Below are 19,460 nucleotides of genomic sequence, written 5' to 3'. Positions count from 1 at the left end.
ATTTCTGGCCAAAGTATTTCTTTGAATACTTTTTCCAGCCCCTCCCACTTTCTCCCCTCCTGGGACTCCGAGGACAGTAAGATGAGAACTTTTGTGTAGTCGTACAGGTCCCTGAGGCTCTATTCATTTTTTTAGGCCCATGCATTCAGATTGGGTAATTTCTATTGTTCTATATCGAATTCATTTGTTCTTTTCTCTGTTCCACTGACACTCCCCCCCGCCCCCCCAGCAGGGATGTCAGGGCATTTTGTTACAGCCTCGTGCCAGTGTAAGCCTCAGCTCCCCAGTCAGCCTTTGCTGGCCTGGGTGGGGCTAGGGCCATAGCTTTTTCTCTGGTGTTTGGCTTTAGTAGCAAAGTTATTGATTGTCTACAAGTTTTCTATCTTACTAGGTTGTCCCTTTTTTAGTCCTTTGGCTAGAAAGAGGGGGATGCTGTTGGGGCTTTTTTTGTTCATGCCTATTGGTGTTTCTGGGTTGCCCCAAATTGGAATATGCAGGGCAAAAAGAAACCCCAGGGAGCTCATCATCATGTTGTTCCTTAGATCTGGAGACCTCTGGCTGATATATCTTCTTCTCTCTGTCTTTCAGAGTTTTCTTGTTTATTTTATATATAATGTTTAAGGTTCTGGGTTGTACTCAGCAGGAGTAGGGAAGGAAATGGACATCTACTCAATCTTCCCAGAGGAGGAAGTGTTTTGCCCATTTTTGAAATTAATTGTCTTTTTTATGACTGAGTTGTAAGAGTTCTTTATATATTCTGGATACAAGTCCCTTCTCATATATATGGTTTGCAAATATTTTCTCTCTTTCTGTGGATTGTCGTTTCACTTTCTTGAATTCTGTCCTTTGAAGCACGAAGTTTTTAACTTTGGTGACGTCCAATTTATCCATTTTTATTTTTTTGTTCATGCTTTTGAGTTGTATCTAAGAAGGTCTAACCCAAGGTCATGAAGATTCAATACTGTGTTTTTTGTTGTTGTTGTTTTGTTTTGTTTTGTTTTTTTCTGAGAGTTTTGTGGTTTTAGCTCTCACATTTGGGTCTCGAGTCCCAAATTGACTTGGAGTCAATTTTTGTGTATGTATAATGAAGAGATCTGGTTTCATTCATTTGCATGTGGATATCCAATTGCCCTAGCACCATTTCTTAAAAGCTTATTCTTCCCCATTGAATTGTCTTGGTCCCCTTGTTAGAAATCAGTTGACTATAAATGTGGAGGTTTATCTCTGGATTCTCAATTCTATTCCATTGATCTGTATGTCTATCCTTGTACTACTATCACATAATTATGGTTACTATAGCCTTACAGTAAGTTTTGAAACAGAGAACTATGAGTTCTACAATTCGTTTTTCTTTTTCAAGATTGTTTTGGTTATTCTGGGTCCCTTGAGCTTACATATAAATTTTGGGATCAGCTTGTCAAGAAAACCAGCTGGAATTTCAATAGGGATTGTGTGGAATGTGTAAATCAGTTTGGAGAGTATTGCCATTATGAGTTCCTTACATTTTATACCTTCTTTAAAAAGGTAATTTAATGATTTTATTTATAACCACTTCAAAAGAGTTATGCTTTAAATTGAACTTATTTTTATAGTAAATGTAACAGTGAAAAACAGCTAAAATCGTCCAACTTAGCTAGTGTGAATGACTTTTAAGGTTTCTTGCAATTCTGCCAATGTATGATTTGATTAAGTACACCCTTGGGAAGCCTGACTGTTCAGGCCAGGGATGCAAGGTCCCCTCACGCTGCTGCCAGGCAGAAGTAGCCTCCAGAATTTATCAGCTTCCTTGTCCTTTGGTAGAGGGAGGGGCTTACACTTTGGCAGATGGAACCCTTTGCTGCCCTGTCCAGGGGCACACTTACCACCCTGAGCTGGAAGAGTGGCTTGCGGTCAGAGGAGTTGGGCTTGAGAGCGAAGGCCTGGACATCTATTGCTGGCATGAGGGTCACATTTCCAGGGGTGAACATCAGTAATGGAGCTGACTCAGGTGACATCTCAAGTTCTAGCTCCATATTGGGGTACATCCTGGCCAGCTGGAGAAAGAAGGCAGAGGCTCGGGGGGAGGGCAGGATGCACTGATGTGCAGCTACAATCCCCACGTTTGGTCTAGATGGGGTTCTCCGAATTCTCCGTGGTGAATGTTCAAAGATCTTACCTGAGGAACAAGGGCTGGGAATGAGCTGGTGTGCAGGTGGATTGGAGAGTCTGGGGAAATCTGCAGGAGAAGCAGGAGGCTACTTGAGATGCAGGATGTGGCTAGAAGTGCGGAGTTTGAGGTCAGACAGGTCGAGTCCAAATACCGCTCCCGCCATTTTTTAGCTGATGGCTTGCTGGCAAGCTTTGTTAGGTTCTGCATCTGTAAAATGGGGATGATAATCGTAGCACTCACCATGCAGAACAGGCAAGGATGAAATGAGACAGTGTATAGGTAAAGTGCTAAGTGCAATGCCTGGAACCTCAGTAAATATAAGTCTGTTTTTGTTATTTTGGGTCAGTTTTTGTTATTTTTGGCCCCCTCAAGGGCCAATGAGATCTCATAACCACCACAATCTGGATTGAATCTATTTCCAGGTATGTCTTCCCCTCAAAACTTTTCTTTCATCCTTTCTTCCTTCCTTCCTTCCTTCCTTCCTTCCTTCCTTCCTTCCTTCCTTCCTTTCTTTCTTCTTTCTTTCTTTCTTTCTTTCTTTCTTTCTTTCTTTCTTTCTTTCTTTCTTTCTTTCTTTCTTTCTTTCTTTCTTTCTTTCTTTCTTTCTTCTTTCTTTCTTTCTTTCTTTCTTCTTTCTTTCTTCTTTTCTTTTTTCTTTTCTTCTTTTCCTTTCTTTCTTTTCTTTTCTTTTTAAAAAGATTTTATTTATTTATTCCTGAGAGATACAGAGAGAAGCAGAGACATAGAGAAGCAGGCTTCTCACGGGGAGCCCTATGTGGGACTCGATCCCAGCACCCTGGGATCACACCCTGAGCCAAAGGCAGACACTCAACTGCTGAGCCACCCAGGCATCCCTCCCTTCAAACCCTTTCTAACCCTCTTTCTGGTAGTCTTCTCTACCCAATCCTCTGACTTGCTGATCTTCTAGTGTGGTGAACCCTGCCTGTACCCGCACACAGCCTATCTTCCTTGATCTCTCCTCTCTCAAGATCCCATCTTTACTTGGACTGCTCCCATAGCACTTATCATAGTGCTTGGCTTGGGGGGTGCATGGCTCAGACCTCCCTTCGGGAGGGTCTCCCGCAAGAAGGGCAGTTGGCTGATAGCCCCCTGCTACCTCATTCAGGCCCCACACTTTCATGCTGGGCCACGATGTCCCAGAAAGCCCCCAGCCCCAGACCCGAGCGCAGCACAGCCAGTGTAGTGCTGGAGAATTTTGTCCAACCAGGCAGGATTGAGACGATGAGCCAAACCCAAAGTAACAAGCCCTCATTCACTTACTGTGAAAGTGTAAGCAAGAGGCTAAACAGGAAAGGATACCGGCCCCCACCACTCCATTTCCCCTGTGGCATGGCACCTGTGAGGTCAGATGCTTCAGCAGAGGGAAGGAGGGGGTCACCTTATTGCCAGAGGAGCCCCCAAAGAAAAGGCTCCTGCTGTGTTATGGACCCGGTGTGGGAGGGGGAGGAGGGTCAGTAGAGGAGTACTGAGTACCGGGTCAGACTGGAGAAAACCGTCCTCCAGGCCCTGGCAAGGGGGTCTCAGCAGAGGCACCTAAGCAATCTCACCTGAGGATCTCCCATCCCCTCCACCTGTAAGGAGGCCTCTGAGTGAGGTGTCTAGGCTTGGAATGCAGATAAGCCTAAGAGCTTGGCCAGTCTGAGGAGGGGATGGGGCGGAGGCTTATGTCCTTCGCCACAGCTCCCTCCAGAACCTGACGAGCACCGGCCAGGCACCAAGTCTAGTCTGGGAGGACCCACCAGGTCAAGCCTTTGTAATTGCCTGTGGTCAGGCCAGAAAGATCACGCACAGGCTTTTAGCCTGGAGCCGGACTCGCCGGATTTCTGTCTGCCGCAGCACCCCTCTGATCAGCAGGCTCCGCTCTGCGCTCCATCAGCTGAGCTGAGTCTCCTCAGAGCTGCACAGCAGCACTTCTGCTACCAGTGTGCTTGCCTTCCCCTCTCCTCCGTGGTGCCAGGCCTGCATCTCCCTGGGAGGGCTCTCCCCTCCTACTCCTCCTTCCTCTCCCTTTCATCCTTCCCAGGCACTCCCCTAATCTACCCCTTCCAAGTCTAGTGCCACCTTGGCATCTGCTTGGAGGACCGATATGATACCACGGGGTCTTTTATATTTTTTTAAGTATTGCCAATAATAGCTAATATGTATCATGCATCAGACACCAAGCTCTTAACAGAATCGCTCATATGATCCCTGGGGAATAGGCACTGTTGGGATCCACGGCCTGGATTTGAACCCACATTTGGTAGGCTTCAGATTATACATTCTTTCTCTGGCTCCCCAAACCCCCAGGCTTGGTCTCCAGTCCAGCCTGCCACTCTCTCCTGAGACTACCCCCCGCAGCCTCCTCCCTCCCCTACTCACGTGCTGGTTTTGAATGGTGAAGTTCATGTATCCAGCCTGGTGGTAGACCCAACTGGCTGTGTTGAAGACATATTCAGAGATAGCAAAGTAGACCATGTAGTCATGTTTCTCTGGCAGCCTGATGGGCGGAGCCTCGAAGGGGGCTCGGGAGTGCCCGTTTTGGCCAAAGAATTCACCCTGGAAACAGAAGGACACATCACCCACCCAAGGTTCCTACCAGAGAGGGTGCCAGGCAGAGGTGTCCAAAGCCTTCCTGGGGAAGCCTCCTGTGCCCTGGTTCCTCTCCAGAATGTGGGCCTGGGGTCCTGAAAGCTTCCTTCTGGCCCCACAAAATTTAGACCTGACAGCTGCTTGAAATCCCCTATTACAGAATCGGCTGGGAGATATGTGCTGAGTTCTCATGGGCTCAGGATGTGGCCTGATGGTGGAAAGCATGGACTCCAGAGATTGACTGTCACTTACTAACTCTGGGACTTTGGGCGGGTCCCTAGCTTCCTTGTGTCTCAACCTCTTCACCTGCAGAATAAGGATGATGCTAATGGCTTCAACTTCATAGAGGTGGCATAAAATGGAAATATGTTAATATTTGTACCAATATTCAGCATCTGGCACAGAGTAAGAAGCATATACTTGTTTGTTAAGTAAATAAAATGGGAGGAAGATGGCACTCCAGGACCTAGCTCAACCCCCAGGGGAAACATGGAAGAGACTGGAATAAAAAGGGGGTGTATTAATTTCCTATTGCTTCTGTGGGCACTGGCTAGGGATGGGAACTTACGGGCAGATGGACTAAAGAAGGAGGTTAGGAGCTGACTCTGGGGGGTAGAACTTATTTTCTGCCAGCCCTCAGCTCTAAGATCCTTTCGCCATAGCAACTTACCTTGAAGGGTGTGTCTAGGACTTGAGAATTCACTTGAGGAGCTCCTATTAAACTGTAGTCAATGCTGGCAACCTGGTCAATCATTGAGATAACTGTGGAACAGGAAAGAGACAGTGTTATGAATAGGGTAGTCAAACACAGTTGTGTGTGTTGTGCACTGCACAATTGCAGGGCTCTTCTTTCACATGGACTGTTGCCTTTGGAGAATTGGAATGGGGATGGGGCTGATCCATGGTAACTTCAGGCACAAAGAGAGTGCTGTATTCATTCATTCACCCATTCATTGGATATGTATTAACACCTGCTCTATGCCAGGCACAAATGCAAGGGGCTGATGAAACAGCTGAGTGAGATAGTCAGAGTCCCTGTCCTTTGACAGTCCATGGTGGGGTGGGGGGAAGATAGTCAATCAAATACTTGAGAAAATAAATGTAAAATTGCAACTCTATTAGGTAGCGTAAGTTCGTAGGATGATATCAGTGGCATAACAGAGATGAAATGGTGAGGGGCGGGGGCTGCAACCTGATTTGGACAGGGAGTCAGAGGAAGTGTTGCTTGGGCTGTGATCTGAAGGAGGAGTAGGTGTCGACTGGGTGGAGGGTGGTAGATGTAGCGGAAGGACAGTCCTGGCAGAGGGAATGACATGTGCAGAGATCTTGTAGCAGTAGGAGTACAGTTGAGGCATAGAGGGTGATTGGAGGAATTAGCGATATTGGGAGCATGTAGGGACTGTGTGGCTGGCCACATTGCCAGACCATGCAAGGCCTTGTCACTTGGAGCGGGGCTCAGTGTCCTGAGAGTCAGAGGAGTTTTTGTTGGGTTCCAAGAAGAGGGGGAGACCTGACCTGTTGTGTGATTGTGAAAGGTCCCTGTGGCAGCCAGAGGGCCAGGGCTGGGCGGATCCCGGGCCCTACTCGGGGATTGCAGAGCATCCCTGTTTTGTTAAAGCAGCCAGGACAGAGCTAGCATGTTTTTCTCCCATGTGCCTGTCATCCTCTTGTGCTCCTCCCAGCATGTTCAGTCATAGTGAGTCACTATGCTCAGTCACCTTACTCCCCAGCCTCCAAAGCAGACCCCCCAAGAGAGGTGGTCACCCCATATCCAGCTCTGTAGGATGGAGAGGTGCTCAATGGGGAAAGTTCACCCGGGACTCTAGGGAGATGAGGGTGGTGATGGCTCCGGGGGTCCTGGGTGCCATGGCATCTGATGGTGCCCAGAGAAGGAAGGGACCTCCGAACCTGGCAGAGTCTGGAGATAGGGCTCCAGGCGAGAGGTGGTTGCCTTCTCGACCATTTCGCAGATCTGCGGGAAGCGGGTGAGAAAGTCAGGTGAGCTCCCCTCTCCCTCTCTCCTTGGCCCTGCGCCTCCCCCGCCGCCCTCCAAATGACCTGGCTTTTCTCTGGCTTTTCTCCTCACCCTGCAGGCAGGAGGGGGGCAGGTGAGCATGTCCAAAGAGAGAAGAGCCCACTACCTTCATCAATACACAGTACTTGGTCACTGTCCCATTTGGGCTGGGCACGCACGTGGGCTCAGCTTAAGTCCCTAGACTTTTCTGGAACCTACATTAGAAGTGAATGGTGGCCACGCGGGCACTGCCCTGTGGTCTGCTGTCGCCACGGGTCCCAGTTCAATGTCTTGGCTGCTAAGTGGCAAGAAGCAGAGTACATCAACACATTTATTAGGGAGCCGAGGGGCAAAGCGGGAGAGCTCCCAGGTGAACCAGGGGCTCCATCACCTCATTCCTCAGCCTCTTTGCCTCCTCCTCCTGCTCAGGCTCCTGCTAGCTGGGAATAAGGGATCCCAGGGAGCGCGGCTCTAGGTCTGCAGGCAGTACTGACCGGGGCCACCAGAGGGCCTCAAAGCAAAGCCAGAAGGACAGTTTTCTGGAGAATTGCCTTCCTCAGCAGGCCCAACAACCTACTCCTCTGTACATCAAGAAGTCCTGCTTGGGAGATCCCAGAAGTCCCCCGGCTTCCGATTTCCTAGCTCCAGCTATTCCTACACCATCTCTGGGACTTTGCCTTTCTCACCTATTCATTTATTAATATCTACTTTACAGCAAGTGGCCTCTTAAAAAATCACATACTTTTAATAAAAAAATACAGGAACTGTATATCACTTGTCAACGGAAAACTGGCATCCCTTGGCATAAACATGATATAATTGGGAGAAAAGAATACAAGGACTTGAAAAAACGTTCTGGAAGCCAGGCTAGATAGGATTGCCATGTTCAGGATACACTGGCCCCAAACCGAGACTTCCCCTTTGATGTAAAAAGAAAGGACTGCAAAGGAGATTGATTGCTCGTGTTAAAATCAACACTTTGTTTCGGGGAAGTTTCCCCACTTTGGGAACTGGTGTTTTGTGCAAACTCCAAGTCAGCCTGTGTCAGGTGGGTTTGACCTGGAGCACCCAGGCAGCCAGCCCTTCTGGGGCTTGACTTCATCCACCCCAAGTCCCCTGGTCAGAGATCCTCTCTCTCCTCATACCTCTCTTTGTACTCTCAGCCCTGTGGGGTCTGCAGCCAGTGCCCCCATCCCCTGACACTGACCGCTCCTTGGGCTCAGCCTTTCTGGCACCAGCCCCATGCCCCCTGGACACATGATGCCCAGAGTTTTCTTTTTTTTTTTTTCCAAAGATTTATTTATCTATTCATTAGAGACACAGAGACAGAGAGAGAGGCAGAGGGAGAAGCAGGCTCCATGCTGGGAGACTGACGTGGGACTCTATCCCCAGTCTCCAGGATCACGCCCTGGGCTGAAGGTGGCGCTAAACCACTGAGCCACCCGGGCTGCCCGATGTCCAGAGTTTTCTGGACCATGTTTCCATATTTGTAGGGCAGAGACCACAACTTGCCTCTGGCCTCAGCCTGCTGCACAGGGCTATTGGGGAAATAACCTTGAACCATTTACTCTGTCCTTCCTCTGTACGAGGCACTCATTAGTGCCTGTGTGTATGACATCATACAGCCCTCCCAACAGCCCTGCAGGGTAGATGCTGTCATTATTACCGGTTTATAAACAAGAATCTCAAGGCTCAGAGAGGGTAAGCCTGTTAACCACAGCATCACAGCCAGCAAAGGGGCAGACCTGGGATTTAAATCCAAAAGTCGGACTGCAGAACCCATGTACTGAAGAATGAAGATTCCATGAGGTGAAACATGATTCAGAAATGACTCTGCAATATGATGAGTGCTCTGAGCAAAGCCTGTGTGCCAGGTGCACTAAGTGGTTATCAATCCCTACTAGCCTCCTTTAAGGTAGGTAGGGGTCATCGTCCACATTTTACAAATGAGTAGAGTGAGGCTCCAGGAGGCCCATCAACATGCCCAAAGATACACACCAGGTAAATGGAAGAGGCACTCTGCCTCCAAAATTTTTTCCCTGAGGTGATGTGTACTAAAGCCAGCCCCATTATTGTTCTCCATATAGTGCATTCTGGGGGGAAGAGTAGAAGGTGAGTCTTTTTTTAAGAAATATTTTCCTCTCCTCAGAGTGAGAAAGATATGCTAGATTTTCTCCTAAGAAGTTTTGGATTGGTTCTGGAATTTAAATCCTTAGACCACCTAGACTTGATTTTTGTGTATGGTGTGAGGGAAAGATCCAAGTCACTTCTCCATATCTCTGTAATATTATCTACAACTAGATCTCAAACACTCTGCCAGTTCCAAATGCCAATTTAACATATGTGGTCATACAAACTTGGGAAAGCCTTGAAGTTAGTCTTTGCACCACGAATGAAGAAAGTTTACTAAGCAAATTCAAATGACAGTGTACTTAAGAGACAAGGCTGTTTCCAAATATCAAATATGTCCATGCCAATGACCCTTGTATTAATCACAAATCTATGTGTCCTTTTGTTTACCTTTTGTTCCAAGATATTTTTGAATTTATTTTCAATTCTCTCATGGAAGAGGTTCAGGATCCAGCTGGAAAAAAGAGGAAAGAGGGTCAGGATCCACTTTATGATTAACCTAGGACTCCCAAAATGATGGCTACCCATGGATCTGATCTTCCTCCATGTTATCCAAGAAAGGAGCCAACCAGATGGGGAACTCTCATATACTATTAGTGGGAATGTCAATTGGTACCGTCACTATGGAAAACAATGTGGAGGATCCTCAACAAATTAAAAATAAACTACCATATGATCCACCAATTCTACTTCTGGGTATTTATCAAGAAAACAAAAATGCCAGTTTGAAAAGGTATCTGCCTCTATGTTCATTGCAACATTATTTATTATAGCCAAGATAGAGAAACAGCCTAAGTGTTCATCAGTGGATGAATGGATATAGGAAATGTGGTACACACACACACACACACACACACACACACACGAAACCGGCTGGAATATTAGTGAGCCATAAAAAAGACATTTTACCATTTGCAACAACATGGATAGTCTTTGAGAGTATTATGCTAAGTGAAATAAGTCAGACAGAAAAAGGCAAATACCACATGATCTGATTTATACACGGAATCTAAAAAAAGTCAACAGCAGCCAAGCTTATAGATGTAGAGAATACATGGGCAGTTGCAGGGTCAGGGGGTGCAATGGGTGGAGGGGATCAAAAGATGTTGTACATCACACTCCCCTGACTTATTCCAATTATAAAATAAATTAGTCAGGGGGATGTGATGTACAACCTGGTTACTATAGTTAATAATACTGTATTGTGTATTTGAAAGTTGCTAAGAGTAGATCTTAAAAGTTCTCATCACAATAAAAATATTTTGTAACTGTGCGTGGTGACAGATGTTAATGAGACTTACTGAGGTTGACTATTTCACAGTATCTACAAGTATCAAACCATTGTATTGAATGCCTGAAACTAGTATGGTGTTGTTTGTCATTTATACCTCAATAAAAGAAAAAGAAGGAGAGTCAGACCTATTCTTTATACCCTACAAGATCCACAGAACAATTTACCTGGCATTTTAGCAAGTAGTCACTCCCTCATTCATTCAACAAACATTTACTGAGCTGCTCTGATGGGGTAAGCACTGAATAAGGTGTTGAAGGGACATTGGTGAACAATTTCATGGTGCTCATGGTGTGGATCTAACCCACTTCAGATAAAACTGCCCTCAGAGACCTTTCCCCACCACAGATCGCACTCGGTGAGAATCGTGGCCCAGAACAGACATTGCACAACTGTGTTCTCACCTGGGGTAAGGATAAGAGGTTGTGGGATATAAGTGAACTAAGTTAGTGGAATTAGGTCTGATAAAATTTCTTTCCTCCCATAAATGCTTCTTTTCCATTCAACGCTTGCTGATTGAGTGATATGTACTATGAATATATGTATATTATAAATTCATGCACTAAAATTGGACACAAGTATTTCCTGGGTGTTCTGCAGAAAGCATCTTGAACTTTCCAGGGTTCTGTCCCCTGGGCAAGCCCAGGACTTACAGACTGGTTGAACGTTGGATCCTGGGTAGGTCTGAATGACCCTGGATGTAGAGACCATGGCAGGAGTCCCTGACAGCTGTGGGTGGGGTGTTGCTTGAAAAGGCTGTCCCCTCCAACGTCCCTGGGTACTCCTCCAACATTGAGTTGAAATATAACAGATTGAAGCAGTAGGACACTTTCCACAGATCGCAGACTACATAAAGTCATTCTGGCCCCATTCTTCCTCCTGTTGCCCAAATTCAGTCCAATCTCTTAAATCTGTCACAGGCCCTTCTCCCCCACCTTTGCTGCCATCGCCTGTCCTGGGGCATCATTGTCTCTCACCTGGACAACTGCCTCTCTCCTCTCTGGTCTCCCTCCACTCACTCTTCCCTGCTCTAATCTCCTCTAAATAAAGTGATCTTTTAAAAGAGCCAATCTGATTATATCACTGCCTTTCTTAAAATCCTCCAGTGGCTTCCCACTGCCTAACTTCAGGATAAAGACTAGAGTGTGGCTCCTGCCTAGTCTCTTCACTTTTTCTAATTAATCACCACCCTTCAGGTACACTGACTTTAGCTCACTTCCTGGGAGGCACAGGCTTTTCACACGCCTCAGGATCTTCTCACATGCTTCTTCCTCCACCAGAGAAGCTCTCCTCTCTCCGTCTTTTGCTAAAATTCAAGACTAATTTCCTTGAAGAAACTGTCTATGCTCTAAATGTTAGGTAAATTGTTTACCCTTTACATTCATAGCATCTGGACTCTCTCCTTATAAGCATGTTATCATAACTATGTTGAAGGTAATTCAAAATATATTAAAATACTTTATGTTTCCTTCTCTCACTAGAATGTATATTGCATCTACAATAGAGGTCCCCACCTTGCGTCGTCTTGTATTCCTAGCATTTAGCTCAGGATCTGTTGAATAATAGGGCCTCAATAAATATTTGTTAAATGAATGATTGAATAAGGCTACCAACTCCTCATTTTGGTCAAGACCGTGGGTGTTCACACTTCTGTGTCCATATCAATAGCACCCAACTATGCAGCTATCGCCACCGTAACAAACTAGCTAAAATGTTTCTCTGGCCACCAGTGTGCCCATCTCCACTGTGTGTGTGTGTGTGTGTGTGTGTGTGTGTGTGTGTGTGTGAACCACACGGAATTTCATGACTTTGATCTTGAGAAATGGAGTATTATGCTCACCTGATTAAAACAACACAGTGGTTTGAAACTATCCAGGCTCAACTAAAAGTTTCCTTTTCCAAAAGGCAGACTTAAGTTCAAAGGCTCTAGTATTTGTGCAGAAAAGATTTGTCAGTTGAGTAAATGCACAGCTAATAGTTTCTGGGTTCCCCAAAAATATAAATTCCCCTGAAACTGACAAGATTAAAGGACCCTACATTTCTGTTGACATTTGTTCCCTCCAACATGGCCACCCAGCAAATAAATATCCAGCAAAGAGGTAATTGGCTATAAAAGAGTTTATTCACCACTACTTCCCTGTGTCCTGGGGGCTGACATGTGCAGATTCGTCTCTCAGACTCTCTTGCTGTCTGACTAACGAGGGGTATAGGCAGCAAGGAGGGATGAGTTGGGGTATTTGTACTCAGGCGTGCCCTGCTGTGCCACTACACACCTGCCCTATGGCCCCTTCTCCAAGTTTCCACCAACTCTTTCTGGGCTCTGGTAACATGCTTCCCTCCCCTTTCGCCTTCAACCCTAGGGGTAGTCATAGCTCCCTACTGGCATGGGTGTCCAGGTACTTCAGTAGCCCTTGCTGAACATCTGTTTATCCTGCTCACACTCCTGTGAAGATTCTTTTCATCAGATCCTTGTCAGTTAAGCCTTTTGAGCTGCCTCTATGTCCTGCCAGGAATTGAAGGATGAGGTGCCAACCAACCAGAGTGAGAAGGCAGTCACTCTGGGACTGGACTCATTCCTTTGCTATTCACTAAAAAATAGATAAATGTGTACTATGATCTCTTCCTGGCAAGTCACTTCAGGATGCTGGATTGCCATTAAAGGCCATCTTGCCCGGGTGTCAGCAGGTTTTCCTCCCTCTCTTCCTTCCTTCCTTCTGGCCTGCCTTCCTACCTGCTTTTCTTTTTTTAAAAGATTTTATTTATTTATTCATGAGAGACACAGAGAGAAAGGCAGAGACATAGGCAGAGGGAGAAGCAGGCTCCTCACAGGGAGCCTGATGTAGGATCCATTTCAGGACCTGGGATCATGACCCGAGCCAAAGGCCAGGCGTTTCTTTCTTTCTTTCTTTCTTTCTTTCTTTCTTTCTTTCTTTCTTTCTTTCTTTCTTTCTTTCTTTCTTTCTTTCTAGAGAGTGAATAGGGCGAAGGGGCAGAGGGAGAGGGAGAAAGAGAATCTCCAGCAGACTCTCTGCTGAGCGCCAAGCCTGACATGGGGCTCAGTGTGAGGCTCATCCCACAATCCTGAGATCATGACCTGAGTGGAAATCAAGAGCCAGATGCTCAACCTACTGAGCCGCCCAAGCGCCCCAGAAGACTTTTTCTTAAAGGGCCAGACAGTAGATTTTTTGGCACTGCAGGCCACATGGTCTCTGTTGCAACTACTCCACTCCGCTGTTGTAGCATGAAAGCAGCTATAGATGGTATGTGAGCGATGAGTGTGGCTGTGATCCAATGACTTTATTTATGAAACCATGAAGCAGACTGGATTGGCCTGCAGGCCTTAGTTTGCGGACCTCTGATCCTGATGCACCTTAAATCTTGCTCTTATGCTCCATCAGGAGCATCCCTGGGTGAGCTGGATGTTGAGGCATCTCTGACAAACCTCCAGCAAGGGCATGGAGTCACTTACCTTAGTTTTCCGGAAATGTCAATGCTGATGTGGCCAATGGAGTTGTTGCAGTGGGCCATGGAGGCAGTGAGCCGTCCAGACTGGTCCTTGCCCAGGTTCAGAAAAGCTGAGATGCAAATGTCATCCACTTTCATTTCGAAAGTACCATCGAAGGAGCTGATTGGAAGTTATGAGAAGCAAATGGTATATAATCAGTCACCTCCAGGAAGAGGAGCCAAAAGAATGCAGACCAGTCCCCAGTTCACCACTAACTAGCTGTGTATCCTAACTGAGCCTCTACTTTGCAGCCAGCGTTTATTGAGGATTTGCTGTATGCTGGGCAGGCCCATTGCTAACTGACTTACATCTGTTATTTTACTTAATCTACAACTGCATCAAGGAGATGGGTTATTATGAATCCCATTTTACAGGTAAATAAATGCAAGTTTAGAGAGGCTCAGATCTGGCTCCTTAAGGGCCTGGTTGTTTGAGCACCCAGAAATGGAAGCCCAGGGTGGGAGGACATGCCTTCGCTCAAAGCTGAGAGACATTCTAATCCAAGCACTACTCACAAGAAAGCCTTTTTTATCTTCCAGTTTCCACTAACAGACACGTAGTTATTGGACAGGGAGGCTCTGACCCCCTGCCTTGGGCATAGCCTCAAATCTGAGTTCCTGAGCTCGAAGTCATGTATCTTCAGTCTGGGGAAGGAAAGCAGAATATCAAACCCAGAAAAGCCAGGTACATATTAATCCTCCGAATGAGGGTCTCCAGCTCTGGAGTTATCAGTGACTTTCTGTTACGGCTAATTTTGGGGTTGCTTCACTGTTCCCTATTTGGCTTTTTGGTTGTTTTAACGTCTTTCAAGAAAATTCCCTGTATTAGATTCCTCATGTGGATTTCTGCTGGTCAGTGATGGATATGGCTACCCTGCCTGGTCCACTCATCTATATTATACCCTCTCTGTGGCCTTTTGAGTTTGTGGCTCTTGTCAGATCCACATTCATTAGCTCACTCAACAAATATCCATTGAGATCCTGCTCCATCAGACCTGGCTCTAGGCACAGAGGCCACAGAGATTCACAATGTAGTCCCTGTCCTTGAAGAGCTCACAGTTGGTGGCAAATCTGGATGTGTTAACAGACTATGGCGGCCCACTGTGAAGACTAGATGCAAGGGGTACTCTATGGCTGTGGGAAGGGCCCTTGACCTCTAAGTGGCAAGGCCTGAACAGAGTGTGTGTGAGCAAATTTTTAAAAATATTCTTTTTAAAGATTTTATTTATTTGAGAGAGAGAGAGAGAGAAAACCCAAGCAGGGGGGAGAGGGAGATACAGGCTCCCCGCTGATCAGGGAGCTCAATGAAGGACTTGGTCCCAGGACCCTGGGACCATGACCTGAGCTGAAGGCAGATGCTTAACTAACTGAGCCACCCAGGTGCCCTTGTATGTACAAATTTAAAGTAGCTCCTTTTTGTTCACTGCCTTCAGGAAATTGTCTTGAGAGATTTTGGGAAGATTCAAAGGAACAATCTTTTCTATCAGGGATGAATAAATGACCCACAAGAACCTATTATGGACACTTATGGGGCTGGGGAAGAAAAATCCATGCAGCCAAGGAATGAATAAAGAAGCACTAAGGTGTGAAGACTCTAAGATTGACTGTGTAAAAGCTACAGGAGATTAAGCTCATTTAAGGCTTATGGAGAGGGAGCTTGCTCACCAGGGACCAGGAGGTCATCTGCTTTATTTCCCATAGGGTTATGTGTGGATGCTATCCTCAAGATGTAGCATGCAAATAAAATGTGAACAGGTTCCAGAAGAACTTAAAGTCCTTCACTACAGACCCCTGAAAGGCTTTGGAGGGAAGGACCGCATATCTCGAGCAGATTCCTCATCTGGGCAGTCAGGAAAGTAGCTGGGGGTCTCTGGCAGAGCAAAAATTTAGAGGTAGTTTCTGCAAGAATGACCTTGGGACTTGCGAATGGTTTCTAAGGCTCTCTTTCCCATCCTGACGATTCAAGAAACATATAGCACCTTTCAGAAGCCCCACAAGAGCTGACCATGATCCTTTTTGCCTTTAATCCAAATGATGATTCCATGTTTATCCCTTTACGCCGGGGAACCTAGGCCCCCATTCTGCTTCCTCCACTGCCCCTATGGTGGAGAATGGAGACCTCACCTGTAAAACTCATAGCTCATGATTTTAATCCAACTGACTTTGAAGCTTCCTGAGAAATCAGGCAACTCAATTGTGGATAGCTCCTTCTTCAGGATGGCTACTCCGTATTGGCGGGCTGTGGGGAAACAGCGGCAGTCAGCTCGTTCCGTGGGAGGAAGCCAAGCCCAATAGTCGGGTGGCCAGGCTTTGGAATCACACGGACTGGGAGTGAATGTCGGACTTGCCATGTACTCTTGGTGTGCTCCCAAGCAAGTCCTCTAAATTCCTTGAGCCTCACTTCCCCCCATCTGTACAATGGTGGTAGTAATAATACCAATTGGGACCGGAGAATTAAATTAGATCATGAACTCAAAGTGCCAGGTAAATGGCGAGTATTATTTAGTCAACAAGGTGGTAGAAGCAACGATACAATACAGCAGGGCTTTTGAGGACTCATTTACTGCAGCGTGGTCAAACCTTCGGGTTTTTCACTGTTGCCTGGGCCATGTGTTAACAAGGCAGATTCCCAAGCCTAGCTTCAGTTGATAATAGATAGATATTTGGAATCTGCATTTTAACATGTGTCCCAGCAATTCCAGTGTGGTCCACTGACCCCCAGGGGAAAATGCTGGTCTAGTCCCATCCTTTGCCTCTGGTATTCAAGACCAGGAAACTGAAGCCCAGAGGCAGGCATATCCAAGGTTTCTGAGCCAGGCAGGTGCAGAACTCAAGCCTGTGGTCCCTCGTCCTGATTACCACACCAACCTGGTGAGCAACAATGAGCACCAGAAAAATGATTGACCCTCGCCCCCCCTTACCATATTCCAGGCCTTTTCTGGTGATTCTGGCCACGAACCCAGGATTAGATGCCCCTTCTTCAAGCCCAGAGACCACTGCCAGCAGCAGTAGGACCACTACCACGCAGTGTGGTCTGGCCATCATCCTCAGCAATGTCTTGGGCAGAGGTTGGCCAGAGTCTCTCTGTAGAAGCCTCCTTTACTGAAGGTGACAGTAGCGCTGAGATGCTTATAAAGCCTGGGGCCAGATGAGGAACTGAATCCTTTGGGAGAGAGGGTGGGGAAGGTTCAAGGCTTTGGGGCAGCCCAATTTTCAGCAACTTGAGATGGAAAGAAGGTTGCTTGCGAAATTGTTTAAGGTTTATTTCTGGCCTAGAGGGCAGTGGAAACAGGACCACAACCTCCAACCGCTTCCTCTTCTAAGCTCTGCTGCCTAATGCTGCCAGAGGAGACTCCCGTAGCACCTCTCTCTCTAGCTGAACACCTCCATTCATTCTCCATTATCTACAGACTGAGATGTAAACATCCAGCATGGCAGCGGGGGCTGCCACAACTTGACTCCAATGCACCTCTCCAACTGGACCTTCTACCAGGCCAGCCTGCCAACCCTGTGCTCTGGCTCCCCTGGAACTCACCGTTCCCCACTTACACCATGCAAGACCATCTCAAGTCAGGCCACACATACAACAAACGGATTTTGCAGATGGTTTTGGATTTTTTCTCTTGCCTACATTGTTTTAAATCTACTTTGTTAAAGTATAATTTACATGCAATAAAATGCAGACATTTTAAGTGTACAGTTCAATGAGTTTTGACACACGTATATATCCATGTAACTGCATCATAATCAAGATAAAAACTTTTGCATCACCCCAAGAATTCCCCTCATGCCTCTTCCCAGAAAATCTCTGATCCCGTCTCCTATTCTCCAAAACCACTGACCTGCTTTCTGTGTCCATCCATTCATTTCACCTGTTCTAGAGCTTTGTGGGAATGGAACCATACAGTACACATCTCGACTGTACTGACTGGCTTCTTTCATGCAGCATTATGTTTCTGAGATTAATTCATGTTATTTTGTGTGTCAATAATTCACTCCTGTCTATTGTAGAGTAGTGCTCCACACAGCTGTTGGATCAATCCTTTTATTGCATTGAATCGTATTTTTAATTTTCTTCAAATAGGAAATACATTCACATGGCTCAACAGTCAATCAATATAACAAGACCTACAGTGAGGAGTCTGGCTCTTAACCCTCTTGCATCTTCCCAGCTCCTATCTCCTCTGAGTCAAATCAACATAAAATTGCCATGTGGCAATAGGGGACATTGACTGATGGGGGACTGATAGGGGACATTGAAGGTGCTTTGACAGCTTACATCTTAGGGCCTGTGGGAGCCCAGGGAAAGAGCAATCAAGACGGGAGAGGCGCTTGGTCTGGGTTCTGAAGTCTGACAAACAGTCACAGAGACGAAAGGCATCCTGGACAGAGGGAACAGCACGAGCCAGGGCACGGAAGCCTGAGGCAGCGATGCACATTCTGGAAGGCACGAGAAACTGTGGGAGAGGAAAGGGTGAGGGGTGGGAATGGACAAGAGCATGGCTGAAGAGCAGGCACAAGCATGGGCGCAAACTCCTCTTGGAGGGCCTGGTTGAAGTATGAACACAGGAGTTTTCATTTTCCCTTCCTTGGCAATCCCTATGTTGTGTTAAATTCTCCTTTTCCCCCGGATAGGGGGCTTCTTTTGTGACAACTCAGTCCTGATTCAAGCACTTCCATCATGTTCAGCTTAATTGAAGACTTGGTCCTGTCCCTATAAGCCCCAATCTCATGTCCACCACATAATGTTTTCCCTCCGTCGCAGGCAGGCATCTGGAGGCTCTCATGGCTTGGAGCCGGCAAATGTGTGTGCTGGTGCGTGTGCACGTATGTCCACACATGAGTGAGTGTTTGTACATGAGCATGTGTGCGTGCATGGGTATCCATGCATGTCTGTGTGCTTGCAGGGGTATGCATGCGTGCCTTGTGTGTGCATATGCGTGTAGGGCTGGTTTTCTCTCACATACCCCTCCCTCTTTCCTGCTCTGACCTGTAAAGAGGAGGGAAGAGCTATTGGGGGGAAATTGGAAGACCTCTTCGTGTATCTCAGTGGTGGTGGCCCTTGCTGGGGCTCATTGGCACTGATCAAGCTTGACATCCATCAACTCAAGGAGGGTAAAAAGAGGCCCCCGTGGGCTCTGGTAGTGAGGGACTCAATTCCAAGCAGCTGTTTCAGGCAACAATCAACCCTTGGAAGAATTGTCCTTGACCTGTGACCCCCAATACGTCCTCGACATAGGCCTGTGGCCAGAGTTGAGTCCAGTTTCGCTTCCCTTTGGTAGATGGGACATCAGAGAGGTAGTCTTTGCCTCTTCTTTGTCTACTTGTTGCAGAACCTACCTTTCTAGGTGTGGTTCTCCTGGGAGCCCTTTTGTCTCAGCTTTGTTTAGGGGAACAGTCAAAAATCTCCTCTGTCCTGTAAGATGGTGCAGAAGAGGGTAGTAGAGGGGCTCTGTTTATAACCTCCTGGAAATAGTTTCATTAGGATCCTGTCCAGGTCAGGTTTGGGGTTTGCTCAGAGGTCCAGCAGCAGCAGTCGGAGGATGGAGAAGATCTACGTGAAGGGTACCCATGGGCTTGGACTCCAGAATGTTTTGGGAGACAGAACTGGCTGCGTTAGTTTGTCAGGGCCTCTGTGATAGGGTGCACAGCTGGCAGGATTAAATAACAGAAATTTCTTTTCTTGAAGTTCCAGGGGCTTGACATCTGAGATTGAGGTATTGGTGGCACTGGGTCCTTCTTAGGGCTGTGAGGGAGATCTGCTCCAGTCCTCTCCCCTC

The 19,460-nt window shown here is 46.8% G+C and overlaps 1 protein-coding gene across 1 annotated transcript in view; it reads right to left on the bottom strand.

Annotated features, from left to right (window-relative positions):
- Nucleotides 1-16,722, bottom strand: part of LOC140618876 (lipopolysaccharide-binding protein-like) — a 30,519-nt gene extending 13,797 nt beyond the window's left edge. The window contains exons 1-10 of the mRNA XM_072801871.1: nt 16,602-16,722; nt 15,805-15,919; nt 14,197-14,325; nt 13,646-13,801; nt 9,276-9,339; nt 6,650-6,713; nt 5,412-5,503; nt 4,532-4,708; nt 2,156-2,356; nt 1,863-2,033 (exon numbers count right to left, since the gene is read on the bottom strand). Coding sequence (XP_072657972.1) covers nt 1,863-2,033; nt 2,156-2,356; nt 4,532-4,708; nt 5,412-5,503; nt 6,650-6,713; nt 9,276-9,339; nt 13,646-13,801; nt 14,197-14,325; nt 15,805-15,919; nt 16,602-16,722 — 1,290 coding nt within the window. The remainder of the gene's footprint in view (nt 1-1,862; nt 2,034-2,155; nt 2,357-4,531; nt 4,709-5,411; nt 5,504-6,649; nt 6,714-9,275; nt 9,340-13,645; nt 13,802-14,196; nt 14,326-15,804; nt 15,920-16,601) is intronic.
- Between the last annotated feature and the right edge of the window lie 2,738 nt (nt 16,723-19,460).

The sequence above is a fragment of the Canis lupus genome, chromosome 26 (genome assembly GCF_048164855.1).
Source record: "Canis lupus baileyi chromosome 26, mCanLup2.hap1, whole genome shotgun sequence".
NCBI classification, from domain to species: Eukaryota; Metazoa; Chordata; class Mammalia; order Carnivora; family Canidae; genus Canis; species Canis lupus.
The sequence above is the reverse complement of the archived record's forward strand: the minus strand, read 5'-3'. Positions and strand labels throughout refer to the sequence as shown.